Below are 26,949 nucleotides of genomic sequence, written 5' to 3' on the forward strand. Positions count from 1 at the left end.
AAGGCAGGGGATATCCCCTAGAAGATCTACGAGTTTTTATGTGAAAAATTCTGCATTCTGATGTTTTTCTTGTAAATGCCCAAAACAATCTTAAGACTGAAAAAAAATTATGAACAAAAAGTTCTGCATAGCATACATATAGACAATATATTCAATGACTCATCAGTGGTCCTGATCCAATGACTCATTGGGGTTCTTGATTCAATGACACACCAGTGGTCATGATTCAATGACTCATCAGTGGTCTTGATTCAATGACTCATCAGTGATCATAATTCAATGACTCATCAGTGGTCTCGATTCAATGATCATCAGTGGTCATGATTCAATGACTCATTAGTGGTCATGATTTAATGACTCATCAGTGGTCTCAATTCAATGACCCATCAGTGGGTTCGATTCAATGAATCATCAGTGGTATCGATTCAATGACTCATCAGGTGTCTTGTTTCAATTACTCATCAGCGGTCCTGATTCAATGACTCATCAGTGGTCCCGATCCAATGACTCATTGGTGGTCTTGATTCATTGACACATCAGTGGTCTTCATTCAATGACTCATCTGTGATCTCAATTCGATGACTCATCAGTGGTCTCTATTCAATGACTCATCGGTGGTCCCGATCCAATGACTCATTGGTGGTCTTGATACAATGACTCATCAGTGATCTCGATTCAATGACTCATCAGGGGTCTTGTTTCAATGACTCATCAATGGTCTTGATTCAATGACTCATCAGTGGTCTTGATTCAATGACTCATCGGTGGTCTAGATTTAATGACTCATCAGTGGTCATGATTCAATGACTCATCAGTGGTCTCTATGAAATGACTCATTAGTGGTCTCAATTCAATGACTCATCAGTGGTCTCGATTCAATGACTCATCAGTGGTCTCGATCCAATGACTCATCGACGGTATTGATTCAATAACTCATCAGTGGTCATGATTCATTGACTCACCAGAAGTCTCTATTCAATGACTCAGTAGTGGTCATGATTAAATGACTCATCAGTGGTCTCTATGAAATGACTCATTAGTGGTCTCAATTCAATGACTCATCAGTGGTCTCGATTCAATGACTCATCAGTGATCATGATTCAATGACTCATCAGTGGTCTTAATTCAATGACTCATTAGTGGTATCTATTCAATGACTCATCAGTAGTGTCGATCCAATGACTCATCGACGGTCTTGATTCAATGACTCATCAGTGGTCATGATTCATTGACTCACCAGTGGTCTCTATTCAATGACTCAGTAGTGGTCATGATTCAATGACTCATCAGTGGTCTCTATTAAATGATTCATTAGTGGTCTCAATTTAATTACTCATCAGTGGTCTCGATTCAATGACTCATCAGTGATCATGATTCAATGACTCATTGGTGGTCTCTATTCTATGACTCATCAGTGGTCTTGATTCAATGACTCATCAGTGGTCTTGATTTAATGACTCATTATTGGTCTTGATTCAATGACTCATCAGTAGTGTCGATCCAATGACTCATCGACGGTATTGATTCAATAACTCATCAGTGGTCATAATTCATTGACTCACCAGAAGTCTCTATTCAATGACTCAGTAGTGGTCATGATTAAATGACTCATCAGTGGTCTCTATGAAATGACTCATTAATGGTCTCAATTCAATGACTCATCAGTGGTCTCGATTCAATGACTCATCAGTGATCATGATTCAATGACACATCCGTGGTCTTTATTCAATGACTCATCGGTGGTCTAGATTTAATGACTTATCAGTGGTCTTGATTCAATGACTCATCAGTAGTGTCGATCCAATGACTCATCGACGGTATTGATTCAATAACTCATCAGTGGTCATGATTCATTGACTCACCAGAAGTCTCTATTCAATGACTCAGTAGTGGTCATGATTAAATGACTCATCAGTGGTCTCTATGAAATGACTCATTAATGGTCTCAATTCAATGACTCATCAGTGGTCTCGATTCAATGACTCATCAGTGATCATGATTCAATGACACATCAGTGGTCTTTATTCAATGACTCATCGGTGGTCTAGATTTAATGACTTATCAGTGGTCTAGATTCAATGACTCATCAGTGACAAGATGAAATGACTCATCAGTGGTCTCTATTCAATGACTCTTCAGTGATCTCGATTCAATGACTCATCAGTGGTCTTGATTCAATGATCATCAGTGGTCTCGATTCAATGATCATCAGTGGTCATGATTCAATGACTCATCAGTGGTCTGAATTCAATGACTCATCAGTGGTATCTATTCAATGACTCATCAGTGGTGTCGATCCAATGACTCATCGACGGTCTTGATTCAATAACTCATCAGTGGTCATGATTTATTGACTCATCAGTGGTCTTTATTCAATGACTCAGTAGTGGTCATGATTCAATGACTCATCAGTGGTCTCTATTAAATGACTCATTTGTGGTCTCTATTTAATGACTCATCAGTGGTCTTGATTTAATGACTCATCAGGGGTCTTGATTCAATGACTCATCAGTGATCATGATTCAATGACTCATTTGTGGTCTCTATTTAATGACTCATCAGTGGTCTTGATTTAATGACTCATCAGTGGTCTTGATTCAATGACTCATCAGTGGTTATGATTCAATGACTCATCAGTGATCTCGATTTTCACAATTTAAAAACAGAAGAAATGTGCCAGGTATAAAATTTGACTGACAATATCGAATCGTAATAGATGGCTGATGTTGCAATTACTGTGATACATATAGTTTAAATGGTTCATACTATTATATCGAAAGAAAATCTTTAATGTTGTCTTGATCAAAACTATAGTGTATCTTGGACATTCCTTAATACATATATTAGAAAAAAAAGTAGTCTTCTTACACTATACGAAAAAAAAATGTAGGAACAAAGTTTTTATTGAATTAGCCATAGTTAACTGATAAATGGCTGTGATAATGATATTTATCTTTAAAACCACCATATTATAATATTAATTGTGCAATGCAAATTTTTCCTCTTAGTACCCAAATTTTAATATTTTAAAAACCCTATCAAAGTAATCTGTTATGTTTTTGAAAATTAATCATCTGAATGTTTTGTTTTACTGACTTTTTTATTTATATAGTATATTTTTATATTTTAAGAATAAAATTATATTTTGTAGCGTAACTGATATATAAAAGAAGATGTGGTATGATTGCCAATGAGACAACTGTCCACAAGCATGACAAGAGACCAAAATGACACAGAAATTAACAACTATACGTCACTGTACCGCCTTCAACAATGGGCGAAGCCCATACCGCATAGTCAGTTATAATAGGCTCCGAAATGACAATGTAAAACAATTCTTTTGAGTTCTTTTATTTATAATAAAATATCATCTTATAAAGCTTTGTAATTCTGTAACTACATCAGGTATAATTTATAAATATGACAGGAGAGTGTCCAGTAACAGTCACTTATTTAGCAGTTTTGTCCCTTAGCTATAGTCTATACAATTTTAACTTAAGGTAAAAATCATTGGCAAAACATTTTTAAATTTAGGGAATGTCTATTTTTACTGAACATTATCAAATTCTTCTTACAATCTACTGCTTTGATGGTTTTGGACACTAATGTTCTTGCCTCAAACCTTGAAAACTATAAAAGATACGGAAAACATTAATTTGCAGTAATGATAGGCAAGTACTAATAAGTTTACATTGTCCAAATTGTCATTGTCAGCCGACTCCTTATTAGAGTAATTGCCCTTTGATGATGATTTTTTACAAATAATTTGCGTGTTTGTCCTATACGAACCCCCCCCCCCCCCCCCTTCTCCTTTATATCGTAAAAATTATAACAGATAGATAAAAACTTAAAAAGCAAAAATGATCAGCAAGATAAGATCTATAATTAGGTCAATATAGAAGAAAATCGTTCTCATTTTAGAGTTACTGCCCCTGAAACAGTATTTTTTACCAGTTTTTAGCTGTGATTATAAACAGTATAGGATCTAAGTTAAGTGTTATTCAAATGTGTTCAACAAAACAGGTAGTATCTATGATGAGTTCATTTATGTATCTACTCTAATATTGAAGAAACATCTGACTTGTTTTTGCAACTATAGCTCCTGAAATATATATAGTAAACCTGACTAAACCGAACCCTTTCGGGACTTGCGATTTTGTTCGGTTTTGGCAGGTTTTCGGTTTTATCAGGTTCACAATGCATAAAATGAGATATGATTGGTCTTCAGAACAAGTTTGGATTAGACCGGTTTCCAGTTTATTCAGGGTTCGGTTTAATAAGATTTCACTGTATATGTTTTGCAGTTTTTGACTGATATCTCAATAGGAAAGTGTGACATGCAAAATTTATCAGCATCACAAGATCTATTACACCTGAAATATACAGTTTTGTCGTTTTTTTTTACTATAGGAGCTAGGTTCAAAACCTTCCAAAATGACTAGTGTGACAAGCTCTAACGTCTATAATATTTTAGCTTGAGACAATCAGTTTTAGGAGTTTTGACATGTTTTTTGCTATTTTGGCTGTTATTTTTATACCCTGTTGTAGCTGGGTTAAATAAGTGAATTGCAAGAATGAAAAGCAACACTAAGAGAAACTTAATTATGTATGTGCAAAAAAAAATTCATCACAATTTTTCCACCAGGTGACAGGCACAGGTGTGCCGGTTGTTAAGTGGGAAACTTGCAATAATTTGGGGTACAACTGTTGTCCATAAAATAATATGCTTAACCTTCAAGATCAATATCAACCAAACTTAGACTGAATGATTCTTATATAGGCTAGGGACGACATCAAAAGTTCAATGTAGGATCGATAAAAAGCTTAATTCATATAGTTTTTTCATTGACCCCCACCCCCCCCCCCCTTTACCCCCACTCTTAACCTAATTTGGGAGAAAAATTGATTGAAAAATAAGGATATATATAAAATCGATGTCAATTAAACAAAACTTGCAGCAATTTTGACCCCATCCCCAAACTATTTGAATTAAGTTTGTTTTTTTATCCTTCATTGATTTGGCATAAAATTTGTATTCCTAACACATGTCACAGTCAACCAAAATGGTCACAATGGCTAAAACTAAAATATTGAGATTTTAACTTAAATTTAGTTGAAATTGAAAAATACATTCGGATCTGCAAATCAGTTGTTTTAATCTTTGATATTGTGATGACCTCAAAGTGAAGAACATATGAATTAAGGATGATCTAAGTGTGGTGTGATTGAAAAATTAGCAAACAAACCAAGATAAAATTGAGATGGAAATTGGGAATGTGTCAAAGAGACAACAACCCGACCAAAGGAAAGAAAATAGCAGAGGCAATCTAATAAAAATATTGATCTCTGATTTCGTTATACTCATAATATATGTAGTATAACGAAATTAGAGATCAATATTTTAATAAGATTGTAGCAGAGGGTCACTAATAGGTCTTCAATGCAGCGAGAAACTTCCGCAGTCGGAGGTGTCGTTCAGCTGGCCCCTAAACAGATGTCTATACTAGTACAGTGATAATGAACGCCATACTAAACTCCGAATTATACACAACATGCACAAGAAACTAAAATTGAAAATCATACAAGACTAACAAAGGCCAGAGGCTCCTGACTTGGGACAGGCGCAAAAATGCGGCGGGGTTAAACATGTGTTTTGAGATCTCAACCCTCCCCCTAATTTTTCAATCACACCACACTTAGATCATCATAAATTCATATGTCCTTCACTTTGAGGTCATCACAATATCAAAGATTACAACAACTGATTTGCAGATCCGAATGTATTTTTCAATTTCAACTAAATTTAAGTTAAAATAATGAAATGCACTTTCTTCTGGAATGCCCAATTTACAATAACCTCAGAAGAGATATCACTGATTATATAAAAAAAAATACCCCAGTTTAGATAGTTTAAATATAAATGATCTTTTTTCATGGATTATGGTTAATGAAGATAGCAGATTTTTATCTATTTTATGTGCATACCTGGATAAAGGCCTGCAACTAAGAAAATCAGAAAATTAGTTAAATACTCTAAAATATATCAAAATTATCTCCCCTTGACCACTGATCCTTTCTTCATGCATTTGAATTTCAATTATTATTCTATGTTTCTTTAATCACTCTGTAATGTTTATGTCATGTTGTAATTAATGTTATGCTCTAAATGGGCCCTTTAATTTGGAAAATAAAAATATTGTATTGTATTGTATTGTATACCTCTAGCCAATCTAGAAAAGTAAATGCGTAACAATCAAGACCCATTTTGTTCGTAAATAACTCGATCCTCATGATCCTGTTGTCCTCAAACTGAAGAAATACGTTATCCTCCTTGATTTGATTTACTAGTCTCGACCTAGAAAAAAAACATTATACAGAAGTTGAGAGTATTTGATTCTTAAACTAAAGCTAATACATACTATAAAATGTAATATTAGATATTAAATGTCATATCTTGATAAGCTATTATGAGCCTCTTGTTTCAGTAAAATAAGCAGATGATTTAAATCACTACTGTAAGAGAGATAACTCTAAATTTTACAGGGCAAATCAGCTTTATTTTTAGAATGTGAAAGAATGATTAACACTGGTGTAAGTTTGAGGTCATATGTCTTTATATGGTCAAAGTTTCTTCCTGGCAGTTACCCAAAGCTGGAGGTATATAACCCTTCAAAATAATATTGATGAAAATATATAAAACAAATGTAAAAAGGTAAGTGTCATGTTTTTGTTTTCAATTCTTAAACCAGAAAAACTGAAAAACTATTTTGATATCAACATGATGAATGATCAAATGAATTAAACATTTTTTGTAGTAAAAAATCTACAGCAGACAGTAAGAAAAATCAATGTGTATTTGCTATAAATAAACCTGATAAAAAAGGGGGATGAATTAATTTTGTTATTTTAAATTTAACTGCAAACTTCCAAGATGTATAATTTGCTTAAATCTATGAGAAGTGTATGTATGTGTTCCAGAACATATGAGTATTTGGACCCTACGCGTATGGTCGGGCCATTTGAGTATATACTCGTTTAATTGGTTATTAACTGGCCGAACAATATGAGTATTCACACCATATAGGTATTTTTCGAATAAATGCAAACTTCTTAAATAGAGAGAGCTTATATATTCTCTGGTCCAAAATAGGCACTATTATTAGCTAAAATCCTTTTTATTTGTTACAAAACAATTGTCTTGATATATTTGTTGTTTTACCCTCGTTATCTAGTCAATTTTAAGCACATCGATCATGTTGATAGTTTTGTCCGTACATTAAACCATAAGCATTTTGGGCGTGGACATTTTTTTTTAAATTTCTTCTAATTTCCAATTATTTTCCCCAATAAAACTAGGATAATGGTAAATCGTATAAAGAGCAGTATGAAATGATTTAATAACTTGAAATAATTTGAAGTGATAATGGAATGATAATGAAATTTAATTTACCAAAACAACAAATTGAAATACCAAATCAAAGTAATTAAAAGTTTACTTCTTTCTTTACCATGTTTACAATGCATTTAGTTATTTTTGGCGTTGACACATTACGTTTCGTAAAGACACATTATAAATTATAATAATTACATTAGATCTATTTGTTTCATTATAAAACCTTCTTCTGATTGGCTTACTGCAACATGTGCAATCTCGCGCTATTCCTTAATCAACTTCATTTCAAAATAAATTGTACATTCATGTTGACACGTGCTTCTACAATAAAGTGCATAGGTAAGTTAAATAAAAACTTGATAGAAATCGTGTTTTCATGGTCCTAGCTAAAAAATGTGATTATAAGTAGGGATGTCAAAAGATCTGAAATTTAATACTCGGATACTCGGTCATGATACTCGAGTACTCGCGAGTACTCGGGAGAAGCTTAAATGTTTATTGAAAAGTTTAGATTTTAGGTGGGAGTTCGTATTTTTTTTATAATACGACTTGTTCATTTATTGGCAACAACAATATTGGACTTCAGTTACTTGTGCTTATTCGTGTTGTTCAGTCTTACTTTTTTTGAGGTTTTTTTTTTTGCGCTATCGTTTGTCTGATCTTTTTTTTAGCCATGCTGTTGTCAGTTTATTTTCGACTTTTGGGTTTGAATGTCGCTCTCACCTATATCTTTAAATTGGAAATAAAACAATTAAGGTTCAGTTTCAAATACAGAGTAATTAAATTAATTTAGATATACATCTCATATCAATTACGTTTACATAGAAATCTTGATTAACAAAGAAAGGTAAGTTTTTACGGCTTGTGATGAGTTAATTATTAATCCATGAAAGTGTTGATCGTGTACAAACACCGTTAAAATGTCTCTAATCAGTTGTGTAGGGTTTAACGCAGGTCATTTGGTTCTTTTTTAGAAATATGTAATAATATTGTATTGTATTGTATTGTATTATGAACTGGTCAACAATTTCAGACGAAAGACTGTTTGACTTTCTATTTTTGTTTCAATAAATGTATATGAAAAAATTCCCTCGGAAGGAATGGACGTTGCTGGTACTACTATAACATATGTATGTTGTTAATTGATTTTATTTAAGTATTACGAATGGGTTATGAGTGGGAATGTGAAGAGAAATATCTCAAGATGTATAACAGTCAAACGAGTATCCGAGTACTAAAACTGTACTCGAGTACTCGGCCTTTCGATCGAGTACCCGAGTACTCGAGTACTCGTTGCCATCCCTAATTATAAGTATTGAATGCTTCTTTTCGTAACTTCATAGAGTCTCTCATAACTCTTTTTATTGTGGCTTTTGTTTTATATGTGAAATTGAAATATTATGTAAATGTTTTTTAAGAGGTGAGACTCAAATAAAATATAGTCTTGTCTTGTCTTGTCTTGTCTTGTCTTGTAAAAGCGTTGACCGTGCGCACATTATATTCCGCGCTTTATACAAAATTTCGGTCAACGATTTTACACCCCCATGAAGTTACAAAAAGAAGCATTCAATTATTAAATGCAGCAAAACTTAAATGCAGCACGGCTTCTACTATAATTTGAACTTGTGAGTTTTAAAATTCATTTTATATCATTATTAAATCAAGTTACAATGAAAACATGATTATTTCATTTTTAGACACTTTTATTTTTTTACACCTAAATTATTCTTATAGGGGTATGCTTTACGCAATTACTGTTCAACGTTCGTCGTATTAAAAATACTCAATACATTTACATATGGTCTGTAACATATATACTGAGTGGCAATTGTTACGGCCAGAAATCGCCTTCAAATTGTAGCCAAAAAAGACACAAATCAATAATAAAATTTAACAATATTTATTATACAAAAGTTTACAAGAAGTATTACACAAATAATATTGTCAACTTAACTGTCAAAATATGAGTCCAATCTTTTATCTTTATCTGTATCCGGATATCTTTTGGAATCCAATCTGAATATTACGGTCACAATCCAGTATGATGTTGTTTGCAGAATAAAAATGTCAATCCAAATGCTATGAATATAAATGTCTATCGATGTCCAAGTCTAAGTCCAAGAGTGAGTGTTTAACTTTAGTGTCTGTATATATATAATTGTCAAGGAAATTCTAGAACAATCTATACTGGAACATCCTAGAAAGTTACAATGGAAGTTTCTAGTAAAATGTAGAAGTTTATATATCGCATCGTTTATTAGGATCATTCTGGAAAGTTCCAATAATTCTGTAATTATTCCAGTGATTTCTAAACAGCACAGTTCTAAGATTATTCTGTAAACAACTATTAGGCCATACAACACAAATTAGGCCAACATAAATAAATACAATAATTACAATATCATAACACCTCCCCCCTTAAAAGAAGTTTTAGTGTAACAAAAACTTATCATGAATAATATGAATAAAAATACATAGTATATACACAGTGTTTTAATAAGCTCTAGATAAAGCATCTGTTATTACATTATCCTTACCCTTGATCTGTTTTACAATTACATCATATTCCTGTAACAATAAACTCCACCTAGTCAACCTCTGATTCTTGTTTCTCATTTTATGTATGAAGGTGAGAGGATTATGATCAGTACAAACAAGAATAGGATATACAGTGGGATTCAAATATACATCAAAATGTCGAAGTGCTGACAACATTGCAAAACACTCTTTTTCGATAGTTGAATATTTTTTCTGATGTTTATCTAATTTCTTGGAAAAATATGATATAGGTTTCTCAACATTATCATCTGTCTCTTGATATAAAACAGCTCCAATTCCTACATCGCTTGCATCAACGGCAAGTTTAAATTGTTTTTCAAAGTCTGGAGTAATCAGAACCGGACTATTAATTAAAAGTGATTTGCTATTTTCAAAAGCGTTTTGACAATTTTCACTCCAGATAAATTTAGAATCTTTTCGTAAAAGATGAGTCAGTGGTTGAACCACAGTAGCAAAATTTGAACAAAATTTTCTGTAAAATCCAATCATGCCTAAATATCTCATAAGTTGTTTTCTATTTGTAGGAGGAGGAAATTTGGAAATAGCTTCAACTTTAGCCATAATAGGTTTCACTTGACCTTGGTCAACTGTATGCCCTAAATAATCAACAGTGGCCTGACAAAATTCACTTTTACCAAGATTAACAGTCAAATTTGATTGTGACAATCTATCAAAAGTATCATACAAATGTGTTAAATGCTGTTCCCAGCTATCACTACATACAATTAGATCATCAATATAAGCATAACAACAGTTTAAATCTTTTATAACATTATTGATCATTCTTTGAAATGTAGCTGGTGCACTTTTCATTCCAAACGGCATTACAGTATATTGAAATAAGCCATCTGGTGTAACAAAAGCTGATATTTCACGAGCTCTCTGTGTCAATGGAACTTGCCAATAACCTTTCAACAAATCAAATTTGCTTACAAATTTTGCTTGACCAATGTTGTCAATACAATCGTCTATCCTTGGAATCGGATAGGAATCAGATTTTGAGACTGAATTTACTTTTCTGAAATCAGTCACGAAACGAAAGGTTTTATCTGGTTTTGGCACAAGGAGACAAGGAGAGCTCCATTCACTGTTACTCGGCTCAATAATATCATTGTCAAGCATATATTTAATTTCTTTTCTCATAGCTTCAAGTTTAAGTGGATTGAGCCGGTAAGGATGTTGCTTAATTGGAGAAGCATCTCCAACATCAACATCATGACAAACAGCAGTGGTTTTGTTTGGCACATCTGGAAAAAGATTTTTAAAAGAAAATACCAAAGTTTTTATTTCTTCTCTATGATCAAAAGACAGTTGTGCAAGTTTTGAGTTTAAATTTGACAAAATTTCTGAATTTTTCAATCTAACTGTCTCTTCCAGAGTTTTAGAACTAAAAGGTGGTTCAATTACATCTGGTTTGTCATGATTGTTCTCAAATTTAACCATGCCTAAAGTGGCAACTGGTTTACTCTCACATTCATTAGTACGCTCAAAATATGGTTTTAATATATTAATATGACACACTCTGTTTTGTTTACGCCGACCTGGAGTTTTTACAATATAATTCAAATCATTGATTTTACTCTCTATTGTATAAGGACCACAATATTTAGCCTGTAAAGGATGTCCAGGGACCGGCAAAAATACAAGTACCCTATCACCAGGCTCAAAAACTCTGTCCCTGGCATCTTTATCATACCATATTTTCATCTTGTTCTGTACATTTTTAAAGTTTTTCTGAGCAATTTGACAAGCAGTATACAATTTTTCTTTAAATCTAGATACATAGTCTAAAAGATTCAAGTCAGTATGTTCAGTAAGCCACTTTTCCTTAATCAATTTTAACGGTCCCCTTACAGTATGGCCAAATACCAACTCAAAGGGACTAAATCCAAGGGATTCTTGAACAGCCTCTCGGACTGCAAAAAGTAGAAAGTGAACTCCATTATCCCAGTCTCTGTCAAATTGAAGACAAAAAGTTCTAATCATGTTCTTTAATGTTTGATGAAAACGTTCTAAGGCACCTTGAGATTCGGGATGGTACGCACTTGATCTATACTGAGCAATCCCTAACTGGTACACGACTTGCTGAAATAATCCTGACATGAAATTTGATCCTTGGTCGGACTGTATAGACTTAGGAAGTCCTACTAATGTGAAAAATTTTATAAGTGCTTTGACTATAGTAGGTGTCTTGATATTTCTTAGCGGAATAGCCTCAGGAAAGCGAGTTGATGTACACATGATTGTCAATAAATACGCATTTCCAGTTTTGGTCTTTGGTAAAGGTCCAACGCAGTCAATTAAAACTTTGCTGAAAGGTTCATCAAAGGCTGGAATAGGCAGAAGTGGTGCTGGTGGTATTTTCTGGTTAGGCTTACCAACAACCTGGCATATATGGCATGATTTGCAGTATTCTGCGACATCATTTCGAAGTCTGGGCCAGTAGAAATGCTGCAAGATCTTAAGGCAAGTCTTCCTTATACCTAAGTGTCCAGCCAAGGGGGTGTCATGGGCAAGACCAATAATTTCTTGCCTATAAACTTTAGGCACCACCACTTGGTATACCACTCTCCATTCCTCCTCTGGGGTAGCATCAGGAGGCCTCCACTTCCTCATTAAAATGCCGTCCTGATGGTAATAGCATTCAGCAACTTTGTCTGCTTCCTCCTGTGGTTGAGCCCTCTTGTAGAGCTGAAGAACCTCAGGGTCTTTATTTTATTTTGTTCTTCCAAAAGGTTCTTTCTGTTTAATGAATGGCTGTTTATGTCTGGCCATGGCATAATTACATTCTTGTTAACATTAAGTGGTCTTATTATGACCTTTTCTGAGCTACCAGGACCTTCAATGTCGGCTAGGAAAGTGTCAGAAAGGTCCATGTAATCAAACTGCTTTTCTTGCAAATCCTCATCTTGTTGTTTTCTAGCCATCGCTCTAGTGACAACACAAGCTGGATAGAATTCAGCATCATCTTCAGGTGATTTAACATCCACCTCCGGTTCACTGGTAACAATTGGTTCAGCAACCACTTTGTTCCTAGCTAGATCATTTCCTAGCAATAATATAACACCCTCAACAGGGAGATTAGGACGAACACCAACAATAACTGGTCCAGTTATCAAATCTGACTTCAGATAAATACGATGGAGAGGAACATCTATACAACCTCAAGGCCGTAACTAGGCAACTAATTTTAGTGAGGCAAAATAATTGAGCCGAGCGAAGTGAGGTGAAATTTTTTTTTTAGAGTATGAAATGAATGGTGCAAAATCCTGCATTCTAGGCATTTTTAGAGAGTTTGATAATGTTGTGAATTTGGACACTTTTTATATAAATTTTTCATATTTTAAGACTTTTACTAACACCAAATTTTTAACAGCTTTATTTAAATTTATATGTAAGATAATCATCCAAATATCACTGATTTGAGTCTGCTGCCAGAACATAGAACATACATCGATTCAGTAGAGTTTGCCAAATTTTTCTATTGCCGGTTCAGTCAAATCGTTTCAGAATCATAATTTGGTCTGCTGATATCCTTATCGCGATGAACATGGAGCATGGCAAGACCGCACAATCTCTCGCCACTCATGCATGCTCTTTTCCAAGTTTTCAGTCGTTTCAGGGCAGTCTGTGTTGTTAAAGGTAGCACATTATCATCAACACAATGATCAATGTCTTCTTCCAATTCCTTCTCCATCAGAAATTCGGTAGCAGCATCGGTAGTAACAGTTTTCTTTTGCAAAAGGGAATTAAGCTTTCCTGTAAGCACCATCATACAGTCGCAGTTACAAAATATTAAACTCGCTTTTATGCTTACAAAGAGTAGAGAAACTAGGGATAGAATGAGATAAGATACAGGTATATGATTCTATCTATAGAGTAGGTATATATCTGATATGGGTACAGGGGAAATTGGAATGGAGTTTTTGACGTTTACATGTAGGTCCGTAATTTCCAATTATTTCTGGAAATAGTTGGTGGTATTTTAGTTCCAGAATCTATAAATTTATGGGTTAGGGGTTGGGGGTGTCCGATTCCGAAACCCCGAATATAAAGAAACGAAATTCCGTAATCCCGAATAAGTAAATACAAAATCCTGTGTTAAAGGTTCTACCATCCTCAATAATATCAAATTGGAATGTGGGATATTCTTTCAAGTTTTAAGGTTAAAGAAACATGGATAAAAACTAATCCATGCATGTTTCATATTATTTATATTTTATTTATCTGTAAAGAGAAAGATTAAAGTTCGTGAAATGAATACGCAGACAGGACTGCCCCCTTGCGATGCCCAGTACTTGATTTGTCAAAAGTTGGTGAAACGGAGAAATGAATACGAAGACAGGACTTCCCCCTTCCGAAGACCAGTACTTGATCTGTCAGTCTACTTATCGTTTTTGGATTGTACTAATGAAGTTATCATGCAATACTCAGACTCTGTTTACAAAAAAACTAGTTTACTAGAATTATTCCTTCTTTACCTTATATTTATATACTAGTAGTATAGGTATAAAAAAAATAATCAGTGTCGAAATTTTAGTGAGGCAATTGCCTCACTTGCCTCAAGGGTAGTTACGGCCTTGAACCTAACTCTACACCTTGTAACAAAACGGAGGCACCAACAGAAGTCTTCTCGGACAAAGGCAACACACCTTCTAAAAATAAAGACTGAGAAGCTCCAGTGTCCCGTAAAATCTTAATAGGCTGAAGAGTGGTATCATCAACAATAGAAACAAACTCATCAGACATAAAGGGTTTATATTCCTCCATGTAATCACAAAAACTGGACTTAAAAGCCTGACTCGCAGGACATTCCAACGTACTGGTAATATAAGGTGTCGTACACGCACTGGACTTCGGCTTATTATCTCGTTCATTCTTCTTCTGGAGTCTAAAACAATCAGCCATCAGGTGAACATTTTTCTTACAATAAGCACAAATCAGTGACTTCTTCTCAAAAGTACCAAATTTTGGACTAGACATATTATAACTGGACTGACTCTTATTCTGTGCAACAGGCTTACTATCAGTACGCTCAGTGCTTTGATTTTTGTAATTTCCATTTGAAGACCTCTTTGAAGTATTAACATTTTGACCCTTGAAACTTCTTTTATGTGAAAGGGTATAATTATCTGAAATTACAGCTGCATCATGTATTGTCCCAACAGTTTTGTCGTCTAAATGTGTTTTTAAGTCTAAATGAACACATTGTTTGAACTCTTCTAATAACATCAATTGTCTCAGGTTATCAAAATTGTTATCTGTTTTCTTTGAAGTAAGCCATTTATCAAATAGATCTTCTTTTTCCCGAGCAAATTCCACATAGGTTTGCGAATCGAACTTTTTATAAGATCTAAATTTCTGTCTATATGCTTCTGGTACTAGCTCATAAGCTTTCAAAACTTCCTGTTTCACCGTGTCATAATCGGAACTTTTTTCTGATGGAAGTGCGGAGTATATTTCAGCGGCCTCACCCTCAAAAACACTTTGTAGCATTGTAGTCCAATACGGCTTTGGCCAATTCAAATTACGAGCAATTTTCTCAAACTGTGGAAAATATTTATCGACTGTTTTTTCACAAAATCTGGGAACCAAACGTATATTTTTTGCTGCATCAAAATAATTTGATTTTGACTGGACTTTAGTGTTGCTTTCTTCTTTGACCATTTCAATTTTCAGTTTTTCCATCTCTAGTCTTTCTCTCATTTCAAGTTCTTTTAATTTTAATTCATCTTCTTTTATTTTCTCCCTCTCCTTCATTTCCAGTTCTTTTAATTTAAATTCATCTTCTTTTTCTTTTCTCTCTATTTCCAACCTTTCCTTCATTTCCGGTTCTGCTTGTTTTAATTTAAATTCATGTTGTTTTAATTTAAGTTCATCTTCTTTTCTTATCTCCAGTTCTTTTGATTTAAGTTCATGTTCTAATTCAAGCTGTTTTAATTTAAAGGCATCAATATTTTCTACCTTAAGTTCAAGAGCCTCTTCACCTAAGATTTCTGTGTCAACTAATTTGTCTATAACCAAATTTTTTATAATTTGTTTTCTCATAGATACTTTAAAATCTAATTTCAGATGTTTAGCAAGCAACATTAATTCCTCTTTCTTTAAATTATCAAACCCCTCCAGGTCTGGCGTTTTCAAAAATTTACCGGCATCAAATGCCATTTTGTAGAATTTTGTTGGCTAGTTATAATAAATACTGAATAAGTTTTGAATAAGATATTTTCGTACTCCCGGACGAGCCCCCAATTTCTGTTACGGCCAGAAATCGCCTTTAAATTGTAGCCAACAAAAGACACAAATCAATAATAAAATTTAACAATATTTATTATACAAAAGTTTACAAGAAGTATTACACAAATAATACTGTCAACTTAACTGTCAAAATATGAGTCCAATCTTTTATCTTTATCTGTATCCGGATATCTTTTGGAATCCAATCTGAATATTACGGTCCCAATCCAGTATGATGTTGTTTGCAGAATAAAAATGTCAATCCAAATGCTATGAATATAAATGTCTATCGATGTCCAAGTCTAAGTCCAAGAGTGAGTGTTTAACTTTAGTGTCTGTATATATATAATTGTCAAGGAAAATTCTAGAACAATCTATACTTGAACATCCTAGAAAGTTACAATGGAAGTTTCTAGTAAAATGTAGAAGTTTATATAACGCATCGTTTATTAGGATCATTCTGGAAAGTTCCAATAATTCTGTAATTGTTCCAGTGATTTCTAAACTGCACAGTTCTAAGATTATTCTGTAAACAACTATTAGGCCATACAACACAAATTAGGCCAACATAAATAAATACAATAATTACAATATCATAACACAATAAACATGCAACATATCATATTTGAAGTTTGGATTAGATGCATCCAATTTTGGTTGAAACGAATATTGCTTTAATAACCTAATATTTTATTTGTATTCATTTCTGAAACATTTTATAATACTGCTAGGCATACATTAATTGTTGCTGAAATTTTCTCCGATTCAGTGTTATGTTAAATTTCAGGGGAGGATCCAGACATTTTAAAAGGAGTTTCCCAAACCAGAATAGAGGGGAAAAGGGTGTGTTCCAACTATATGTTCCCATTCAAATGCATTGATCGTCCATAAAATGGGGATTGTAACACTTTTACTAATATTAGGAAACCCAACCTCCTGAGAATATGTTATTTATCTGTTGTTTGCAATAAAAAAAAATTGGGTGTTTAATAGGTAAAAACTTCAACCTTCTGTCAACCCCCAAATATTTCAATCTAAATCAAAGAACAAGTATGGCTGCTTTGGAAGAAACAGAAATGGAGGCAACAATGAACATGATGAAGAGAATGGAACAGTTAGAATCATCGACAGTTAAATCAGCTGATGAAGAGCCGTCTGCACAACATGGAGATAAAATAAAAGTTATATACTATCTCAGGGATATTAAACGTAAAATGGTAGACGAGTGGAAACAGAAGTTCAGAAAATATGAAGATAGGGTCAAGGTATTACAGTGAAATCTGTGTATAAAATAGAATATAGGATCAAGGTTTTACAGTAAAATCTGTGAATAAAATAGAAAAAAGGATCAAGGTATTGCAGTAAAATATATGTATAAAATTATAGAAATAAATAGATGATGTATTTAAAACATCAATGAAAGAAAAAAACATCTGTTTTGCATCTTTCAATTCCAATTCAAAGAAATCATAGAAATTTCACAAAAAAATCAAAAAAATCGTGAATCTATTAGTATCCATTTAAACGAATGAATCTTTAGTATTTGTATGGTACTAGTAATTATACACATTTTTGGTTCTGCTACTTACTTGAGAGAGAGAATATAATGAGCAAAATATATAGAAAATAGAGACTAATGACCTATAAAATTAAAGAATACAGACTCCAGGCAGAATACCTTCTTCGTTCTCGAGGGGCCTGATGTGTCATTTTCCGTTCTTCCTGATCGGCGCATTTTCGCTATCGTGATCGTTTTTCGAGTTTTTTTTTTAATATATATATTTTCGTGATTCGTGATCATGGAAACTTATTTTCTGTGAATCGTGATTGACAAAAAAATCAACTCGTGAAACATGATGAGACCCCCACCCACATCATGCCCCTCATTCTTTTCTTACCAGAGCAGTGAGCTTGCTTTTATCCCCTGTAATTGGTTTCACCGTTGAAGAAGTACCTGTCGGTACAAGGTTGTTTTCAATATCGTAGCATCTATATAAAGGGTCTATAAAGGGCTTCGTAGATTTTTGACTTCTGAACGTGTATCTAGCCTATACCTGCTAAATAGTTATTATTTATATTTCAGTCTACAGAGGGTGATATATTTGTTGGTACTCCTGAAGTAGATGCTGTTGTAAGTACTACTACTTTCCAATCTGTATTCCTCATATCAATATAACTAATTACAGTTGTATCAATCCAGTTCAATGTTAGGAACCATATGCTTATTGGTTTCTAATTTATGATTAGTAAATGGTGTATCAGTTTAAAACAGTGCATATTTAGATCACTATGCTTACTTAGAAACACAATAAATAAAAAAAGTTCATTGAGGCCTTCATGGAACAGAAACGCTTACATCAGTGCAAGTTCAAGAAGTCCCACGCAAGCAACTACTAGTTCTTAAGGATATTTTTGCTTAAAAGGGACATAATAAATACTAAATAGAGAATAATGAGGTGCTAAATATAAAGAATAGAAAATGATGAGCAAAATATATAAAGAAAAGTGAAAAATAGCACGAAACAGAATTTTAAATAGCCAATCAAGGAACACATCAAGATTATGTCCAGTTACAGATATTTGATCATTCAATTTGATGGAATGATAAAGCAGAGTTATGGTATATCAGATTATGTCACAAAATCTCTCCATACATTCACCAAACAAAATTAAAACGAAGAAATACATATATAAGTTTCCTTGCATACATATACGCAGTATATAACTGTAGAAATACGAGTGCATATACATCATGAAAACAGGAAAACTTTTATGGTCTGCACATATCATAAGAGACGAACATTTTCAGGCCAATTATCCAAATGGAAACAAGAGTACACACGCTGAAATGTCTTGCCTTCTTTACTTATCATTGATATAATGTTGATAGTCCTAAATATAAAGATGTTATTATTACAACTGTCACATAAACTTAAAACATTATAACCAAGAAAACTAAACATTAATCAATGAACAATGAAAATGAGGTTAAGGACATTGGACATGTGACTGGCGGAAACTTCGTAACATGACGCATCTATTATATACAAAGTATGAAGCATCCAGGTCTATCACCTTCTAAAATATAAAGCTTTTAAGAAGTTAGCTAACGCCGCCGCCGGATCACTATCCCTATGTCGAGCTTTCTGCGACAAAAGTCGCAGGCTCGACATAAACAGATAAAAACACAAAAACTTAAAACTGAGCAATGAACCGTGAAAATGAGGTCAAGGCCTAATAAAAACTGCGCGGCTGACATATATATATCATAAATTATTTCCATACACCAAATATAGTTGACCTATTGCATATATATATAGTATTTGATTCCAAGTAGTGCACATTAATATTCAGTTCAAATTAAATAGGTCTCTCCAGCAAATGCCTTTGGCTTTATGGATGGTGGGATTGATCGTGTGTTTTCTGAGCTGTTTGGATGGCAAATGTAAGTCTAACACACGTTTCCTTCACTTACGGAAACGTATTGTCAAGTATTTACTATTAAAGTTTTAATTTTGTCAATATCAATTTTAACAAATCCTGGCATACATTGAAATGAAGACAATAATTAATAGACTGCTAACGTATGCTTAGAATATTTTTCTGACCTTAAATTTTTTTTCCATGAATTAAAGTTAAGTTTTATTCTCAAAATACAAAATATATATAAAACTAAAGTTGCTTGATAAACTGCAATCATGCTATGAGGTATTTAAGATGATTTTAATGGTTGATATTTACCGGATTCCTATTCCATAAAGTTGTTAATATGACCGAGTTTAAAACAGCAACCTTTCATCTTTAATTTTGTTTAGGAAGAGGATGGCTATTTTTTCTCAAGACAAACAATATTTTCAATATATCAGGAGAAAGCCATTTTTCATTTATACCAGTGTTCTTTTATATTTTTGTGGTGCCCATTTTTAATAGAAACTGGTTTTACTTTATTTCAGAAGTATTTATTTCAAGAAGATTAAGAATAAAAAAAAAACTTTCAATTAAAAACCAACGTGACTCTCCCTTCTAGGAGATAAACAGGCAGTGTCAAAGCTCTTTTTAAAAGTCATATTATACTGCTATCACTTTTCTTGGTGTTCTGATCCTGTTCGATAAGAAATATTAACTCGTTGATTTATATCGACAAAGGAACATCATCAGTATTGCACTGGTTGATTAATCCGTATTATAGGACTAATTTGCTCATATCATTTAATACTGGCTAATATTTTACCTTTTCTTCAGGCAAGAACGGATACAGAAAGTAATAAGGGATCAGTATGACGGAGAAAACTTTGTTGTGAGTAGAGTACAACTTTGTTAGAATTATTCCATTATATATGAAGGACATCTATGTCCCATTGTCCATGGGACAGATGCCCTAGTCCGAGGTTACTCTGACGCCTAATGGCTGTTTTGATAAACAAGCTGGGCGGGCATTTTTTTAATTTACAAATGCCCGTTGACATGGACATAACTCAAGAACGGCGAAGGGGACGCAATAGCCCAAATTCGATCTTGATCTATATTTTGGAGAAATTTTCATTTTAAAATACATAAGTGTACAACCTGAAATTCTTGTCTGTTCTACTTATTATCATAGAATTTATGTTGTAAGTTTGTAATATGAAGATTTAACTACCTCATCAGATCTAACTATGCATTTTTTTATTAATGAGTGCATTTTTGGATTTAATATTGATGGTAGGTCTTTCCAAGAACATATATATTGACTACTATTAAATATTCTGTTCACGGGGTCTTTCATAATAACTGTCTAAAAAATCAATATATTCAAAACTTGTATTTGGTGCATGACATATTGCATTTATAAAATGCATTAAAAATTGTAAAATGATTTAAACAGGAAAGCAACAAACAGCCTGATTTATGCAAGAACAATTAATAAAAACACAAAAACAGTTATTTTAACAACCACTAAATTAAGGCATCTGATTTCATGCGTCTTCTGGTTGTGTTGGCATCTACACGGTAACCTTATTTTATTCAAATTTTGTATTTTGTAGGGAAACGCAATCATTATTCCAGCCTATGACAAAGATCCAGACAAAGAACACATTCAGAAGTTAAAGACCAATAATATAAGTAATGGTAAACCAATCAAGTACCTCATACACGTCCCGACAATGAGAGTACCAAAAGATGTCATAAACTCAACTAATGCTTATCTGTCCTTTAGAGGAGTCATTTTGGCAGGTATTAACAGATTAGTAAATCATTACTCATACTATATCACAATCTAATTGAAAACCGATCTCTCATCGCTCCCGTTTTCTGATTAACAAAACCCGCTTTGAGGTCACATGTGAGCGAACTTGAAGTTATGAATTTACAATCATATGCAAATGATTGACAACCTAAAATAAGCCAATCAAAAAAGTTTTATGAATTATTTGGACTGACGATTTGTTTGTAAATGCAATGAGTAACATCCCTTTACCTCATGAAAAACTTTAAAGATTGTCGAAGGCTCATTTTCATTGGTCGAAAAAGACACATCTACGATTTCACTCACATGCAGTGGCGTAGCTTGCATGTATGCTCAGATGCTCAAGCATCCACATCATTTTGATAGGAAAAAAAATATAAAAAAAGATATGTTCGCAGCAGTTAAACTCGGAGGTATCCGTATGTAACAAGGGTTAGGATATGAGGATAACATCCAATTATATTCCGATGAAGTATGCGTGGTCTTTTATTAAGGATAATTTAGTTCATGTAATAAAACAAGATGGATAAATCGCAGAAAAGTGTTCTCGCTTTTTTTTCGTAAAAAGATTACGTCGTCGGCTACGGCAAGTGCAGAGAACGATGCACAAATCCTCGGACATGTTTCATCTGAAATTGAGTCTAGCGGAGCGATGGCTTCTACAACTGACTAACAACATAACTGACAACTAAACCACTATATCCTGATATCGTTTCCTGTGACATGAAAGACGACGTGGAAAAAAAACTAATCTGTAATAGAGTGTGATCATTCCTAGGCTTATCAGTAATACCAGTTTCTATCTAGGTCCACATATTAATTTTATTTTCAATAAAAGAACAAAGTTTCTATGTCCCCTGTATTGCACATATTTTATGTAACCAAGGAACAAGGGCAATAACAAATAAAAAATAATGTTTTTCCTTTTCCTTTTATTTTTAATGGAGAAATAAAAGCTTTAGAGAAAATGCAATAATATTTCCGTTATAATTTATATTTCAAAAGGTCAAAGCTTAGGACTTATTTTCGAAATTGTCATTGCTGATGATATAAAAATCTGGCAAGAATTGTACACATGAGAGTGCAAACAAGACCGGATGGACGGACACCAGGAATTTCGATGATGTCCCCTGCGACGCGTTAATGGAATCACTTCAGTTTCTGTATTCCGAAGTGCCGCTGTGATGGGGCCGTTTTTTTGAGAAATGTTAGGAAAGGGGATCACTTCAATTCCTTTATACAGAAGTGCCGCTGTGATGGGGCCGTTTATGAGATGTCAAAAATAAGATTGGTGGGAAACCTTTACATCAAATAAATAAATTATGAATTGCATTCAATTTCGAGAATTTCGAGAAAACATTAAAATTTTGTTTGAAAATAATTATATGAATTGGTGGGTATTTTGAAATTAAACAAAAATCTAACCAGTGTCGGATTCTAGGGGAGTACATGTGCTTATAGGAACAATCTCTGAAAAAAAATCTGCATAAAATAGTCTAAAAAAAGTCATTTCAACCCTGGCTACGCCACTGACATGTGACCTCAAAGCGGGGTTCGTCAGATCTCCAAACCGACATATCAGAAAACGGGAGCGATGAGAGATTGGTTTTTAGTTAGATTGACTATATCACTAACTCAGCCAATGCATCCATCTTTAAGAGGAGTCATTTTGGCAGGTATTAACATAGATTAGTAAATCATTACTCATACTATATCACAAACTCAGCCAATGCTTTCGTCTTTTAGAGGAGTCATTTTGGCAGGTATTAATATGGATAAGTAAATCATTACTCATACTATATCACAAACTCAGCCAATGCTTCCGTCTTAAAGAGGAGTCATTTTGTAGGTATTAACATAGATTAGTAAATCATTACTCATACTTTATCACAAACTCAGCCAATGCTTCCGTCTTTAAGAGGAGTCATTTTGGCAGGTATTAACATAGATTAGTAAATCATTACTCATACTATATCACAAACTCAGCCAATGCTTCCGTCTTTTAGAGGAGTCATTTTGGCAGGTATTAATATGGATAAGTAAATCATTACTCATACTATATCACAAACTCAGCCAATGCTTCCGTCTTAAAGAGGAGTCATTTTGTAGGTATTAACATAGATTAGTAAATCATTACTCATACTTTATCACAAACTCAGCCAATGCTTTCGTCTTTTTGAGGAGTCATTTTGTCAGGTATTAACATAGATTAGTAAATCATTACTTATACTATATCACAAACTCAGCCAATGCTTCCGTCTTTAAGAGGAGACATTTTGGCAGGTATTAACATAGATTAGTAAATCATTACTCATACTCACGGGTGTCATTCGGTTTAACGAGAGAAATGATCGTGAAAGAATATATAACGGCGGTCAAGTATTGAGAGACGATCGTGAAAGTTCTGGTAACGGATCGTGAAAGACATTTAATCGAGAAGACATATGAAAGGTCAATACATATTCTTATTTAATTAATTACACAGACAAATTTACGACAAAATAAAACTGTCTGTCAAAATGGTTCAACAATATGATCAGTATGTGAGAATATCCAGTTTTAAATGTACATCGTTATTACAAAACAACAAAAGGCAGATTGCTTCTCGACATTTCAATGACATAAAAAATGTAAACAAACATGATGTTTTCACAAATTCGACTAAAAAAACTACTTTAATACGAATAAGGGCATTCTATTTGAATTAATCAAATGGTTCTCATAGTTATTTCGTATAAACATAATCTGAAACTTGGCAAATAAAGAACTATTTACACAAAAATTGATTTTTCGGATCGTGAAAGATCACGTACCGCATTTTTGAAGATCGTGAAAAGGATCGTGAAAGATCTGATGCTACGAAGACGTTCAAATTATTCTTCAATTATATCATAATTAATATCTGTTATTGGTATTGAGAAAAGCTATTTAGGTCAACATCCTCAATAGCTTTAAGCTTTTCAAAGTATTAATATTTTCAGAAAATAAAATGTAAAATAGTTGGATGATTGTAGGATGAAGCTTGTTATTGTCATGTGAAGTACTCACTTATCACGAGTTATAGGATACCAACATTTTGTATATTGGATCCTATAAACTACATGTCCGTCAGACAGGATTCACCTGACCCCGAATTTGCCTTTAATATTTCATGGATGAAGATTTATTTTTGTGGTCAAGTCCGTATCGCGGATTCGTTAAGCTTTAGGATAACTGTCTGTTGTTATGATTGTGAGGTGTACATTTTCGACTTCTGCAAGGTTTCAAATAACATCGAACTCATTATCATGCATCATTCGGCAATGCTCGTTTATGTTGTCTAGCCTTTTGGATATGTATCTGTATGCTATAGTCCCATGGTATTTTGTGTATGGTGTACATGTCTGTCTACATGTTTCATATATGACCATGATGACGTCAATTGTATTTGATATATTGAATGATAGTAAGATGTCTATGTCTGGCTGTCGGTCAGGGTTCATATACTATTGACCTTATGTTTCAATTTAATTGGCCAAGCATAACTTTTACATTTGTCATTTTCTAAGGCACTGTAAGGATCGGAACACATTTATTTGGTCTACGGGATATTTGTAGAGATCTGTATGTCATGGTTCATCTGACTTTGCACTCTTTTTATGAACCATTGACAATCATAATTTAAAAAAAAGAAGATGTGGTATGATTGCCGAAGAGACAACTATCCACAAGAGACCAAAATGACACAGACATTAACAACTATAGGTCACCGTACGGCCTTCAACAACAAGCAAAGCCCATACCGCAAAGTCAGCTATAAAAGATATGACAATGTAAAATAATTCAAACGAGAAAACTAACGGCCTTATTTGTATAAAAAAAAATGAACGAAAAACAAATATGTAACACCTAAACAAACGACAACCACTGAATTACAGGCTCCTGACTTTGGACAGGCACATACCTAAATAATGTGGCGGGGTTAGACATGTTAGCGGGATACCAACCCTCCCCCTAACCTGAGACAGTGGTATAACAGTACAACATAAGAACGAACTATAAAAATCAATGGAAAAGGCTTAACTCATCAGATGGACAAAAATACATTAAGCGCATTTAACACTTCTAGTAAAACCCTTGATATTATAGACGTTCCAAAAATTAACTGTCATAAGTAAAGCAGACGAGACATTACAGCTTTTGCGCTCTGGTATTCTATAGTCTGTAGTATATAGTTAAATCAATCCACATTTGCGTTGTATATACAGAACTTAAGAAAGTACTGTTGAACAAAATGTTGGTTCTCGTTCAATCTCAAATTTCTCATGAAAGATGCTGTTTTGCTGTAATTTTTTGTTTGATGGATATCATTTTGGTTTAAACGTTGCATATCCATATTTATGGCTAAATAGTGTCGGTCTGCCTGAATTGCACTTGACCGATTCTCAGAGCTGAATCTTTCAAACTTATTTAAAGATAGTTTTAGTTGTTGTTTTTTTTAAACTTTCGAGGTAAAGTGTTGAATAATAAAAAAAAAAATAGCTTTAATGTTCATCCTTATCAAAATAGTTACAGGCTTAAACCAGTTGCAGGTTTTTCAAATGGTAAAAGAAATATTGATGTCTGATTACTAGTAATAAGTCTGGTCACGCATTATCTTTCACGATCAAAATAATGCGTTGCCTGATCTTTCACGATCAAGTTTGATGGATATTCAACAAATTCAAGGTTTTCATCTACAAATTAATGCTTTTAAGAGAAGAACATATCTTCATTTTACTGTACTATCAGATACACCAAAGATTAAATTTAAAATATATCACGATAAACTGAAATATGACCATTATAGGTGCAAAAAGTGTGGTATTTGTAATTAATTTCATAGACATGCATTGCGCCTTTTGTGTTTTTTCATAAAGTACTGCATATTTTCTCTATCTAATTTAACAGTTATGTTGAGGAAGTTAAACCATTTTGACAGACATATTTTTTTGTTCGGATTTGTTCCGCGTTTTGAAAATTAAGCGATTTTTTCAAAGATTCTGACCTAGAATTTTCATTAAATATCTTTCACGATCCGTTACCAGGTTTTTCACGATCGTCTCTCAATACTTGACCGCCGTTAGATATTCTTTCACGACCATTTCTCTCGTTAAACCGAATGACACCCGTGATACTTTATCACAAACTCAGCCAATGATTCCGTCTTTAAGAGGAGTCATTTTGTCAGGTATTAACATAGATTAGTAAATCATTACTCATACTATATCACAAACTCAGCAAATGCTTCCGTCTTTAAGAGGAGTCATTTTGTCAGGTATTAACATATATTAGTAAATCATTACTCATACTTTATCACAAACTCAGCCAATGCTTCCGTCTTTAAGAGGAGTCATTTTGGCAGGTATTTACATAGATTAGTAAATCATTACTCATACTATATCACAAACTCAGCCAATGCTTCCGTCTTTAAGAGGAGTCATTTTGGCAGGTATTAACATAGATTAGTAAATCATTACTCATACTTTATCACAAACTCAGCCAATGCTTCCGTCTT

The 26,949-nt window shown here is 33.4% G+C and overlaps 1 protein-coding gene across 1 annotated transcript in view; it reads left to right on the forward strand.

Moving 5' to 3' along the window:
- Positions 1-6,425: 6,425 nt before the first annotated feature.
- Positions 6,426-26,949, forward strand: part of LOC143049710 (uncharacterized protein aq_987-like) — a 28,083-nt gene continuing 7,559 nt past the window's right edge. The window contains exons 1-6 of the mRNA XM_076223386.1: positions 6,426-6,712; positions 17,180-17,451; positions 18,270-18,317; positions 19,555-19,631; positions 20,429-20,483; positions 21,211-21,400. Of these exons, the coding sequence (XP_076079501.1) occupies positions 17,239-17,451; positions 18,270-18,317; positions 19,555-19,631; positions 20,429-20,483; positions 21,211-21,400 (583 nt within the window). The 5' untranslated portion in view covers positions 6,426-6,712; positions 17,180-17,238. The remainder of the gene's footprint in view (positions 6,713-17,179; positions 17,452-18,269; positions 18,318-19,554; positions 19,632-20,428; positions 20,484-21,210; positions 21,401-26,949) is intronic.

The sequence above is a fragment of the Mytilus galloprovincialis genome, chromosome 10, assembly GCF_965363235.1.
Source record: "Mytilus galloprovincialis chromosome 10, xbMytGall1.hap1.1, whole genome shotgun sequence".
Taxonomy (NCBI): Eukaryota; Metazoa; Mollusca; class Bivalvia; order Mytilida; family Mytilidae; genus Mytilus; species Mytilus galloprovincialis.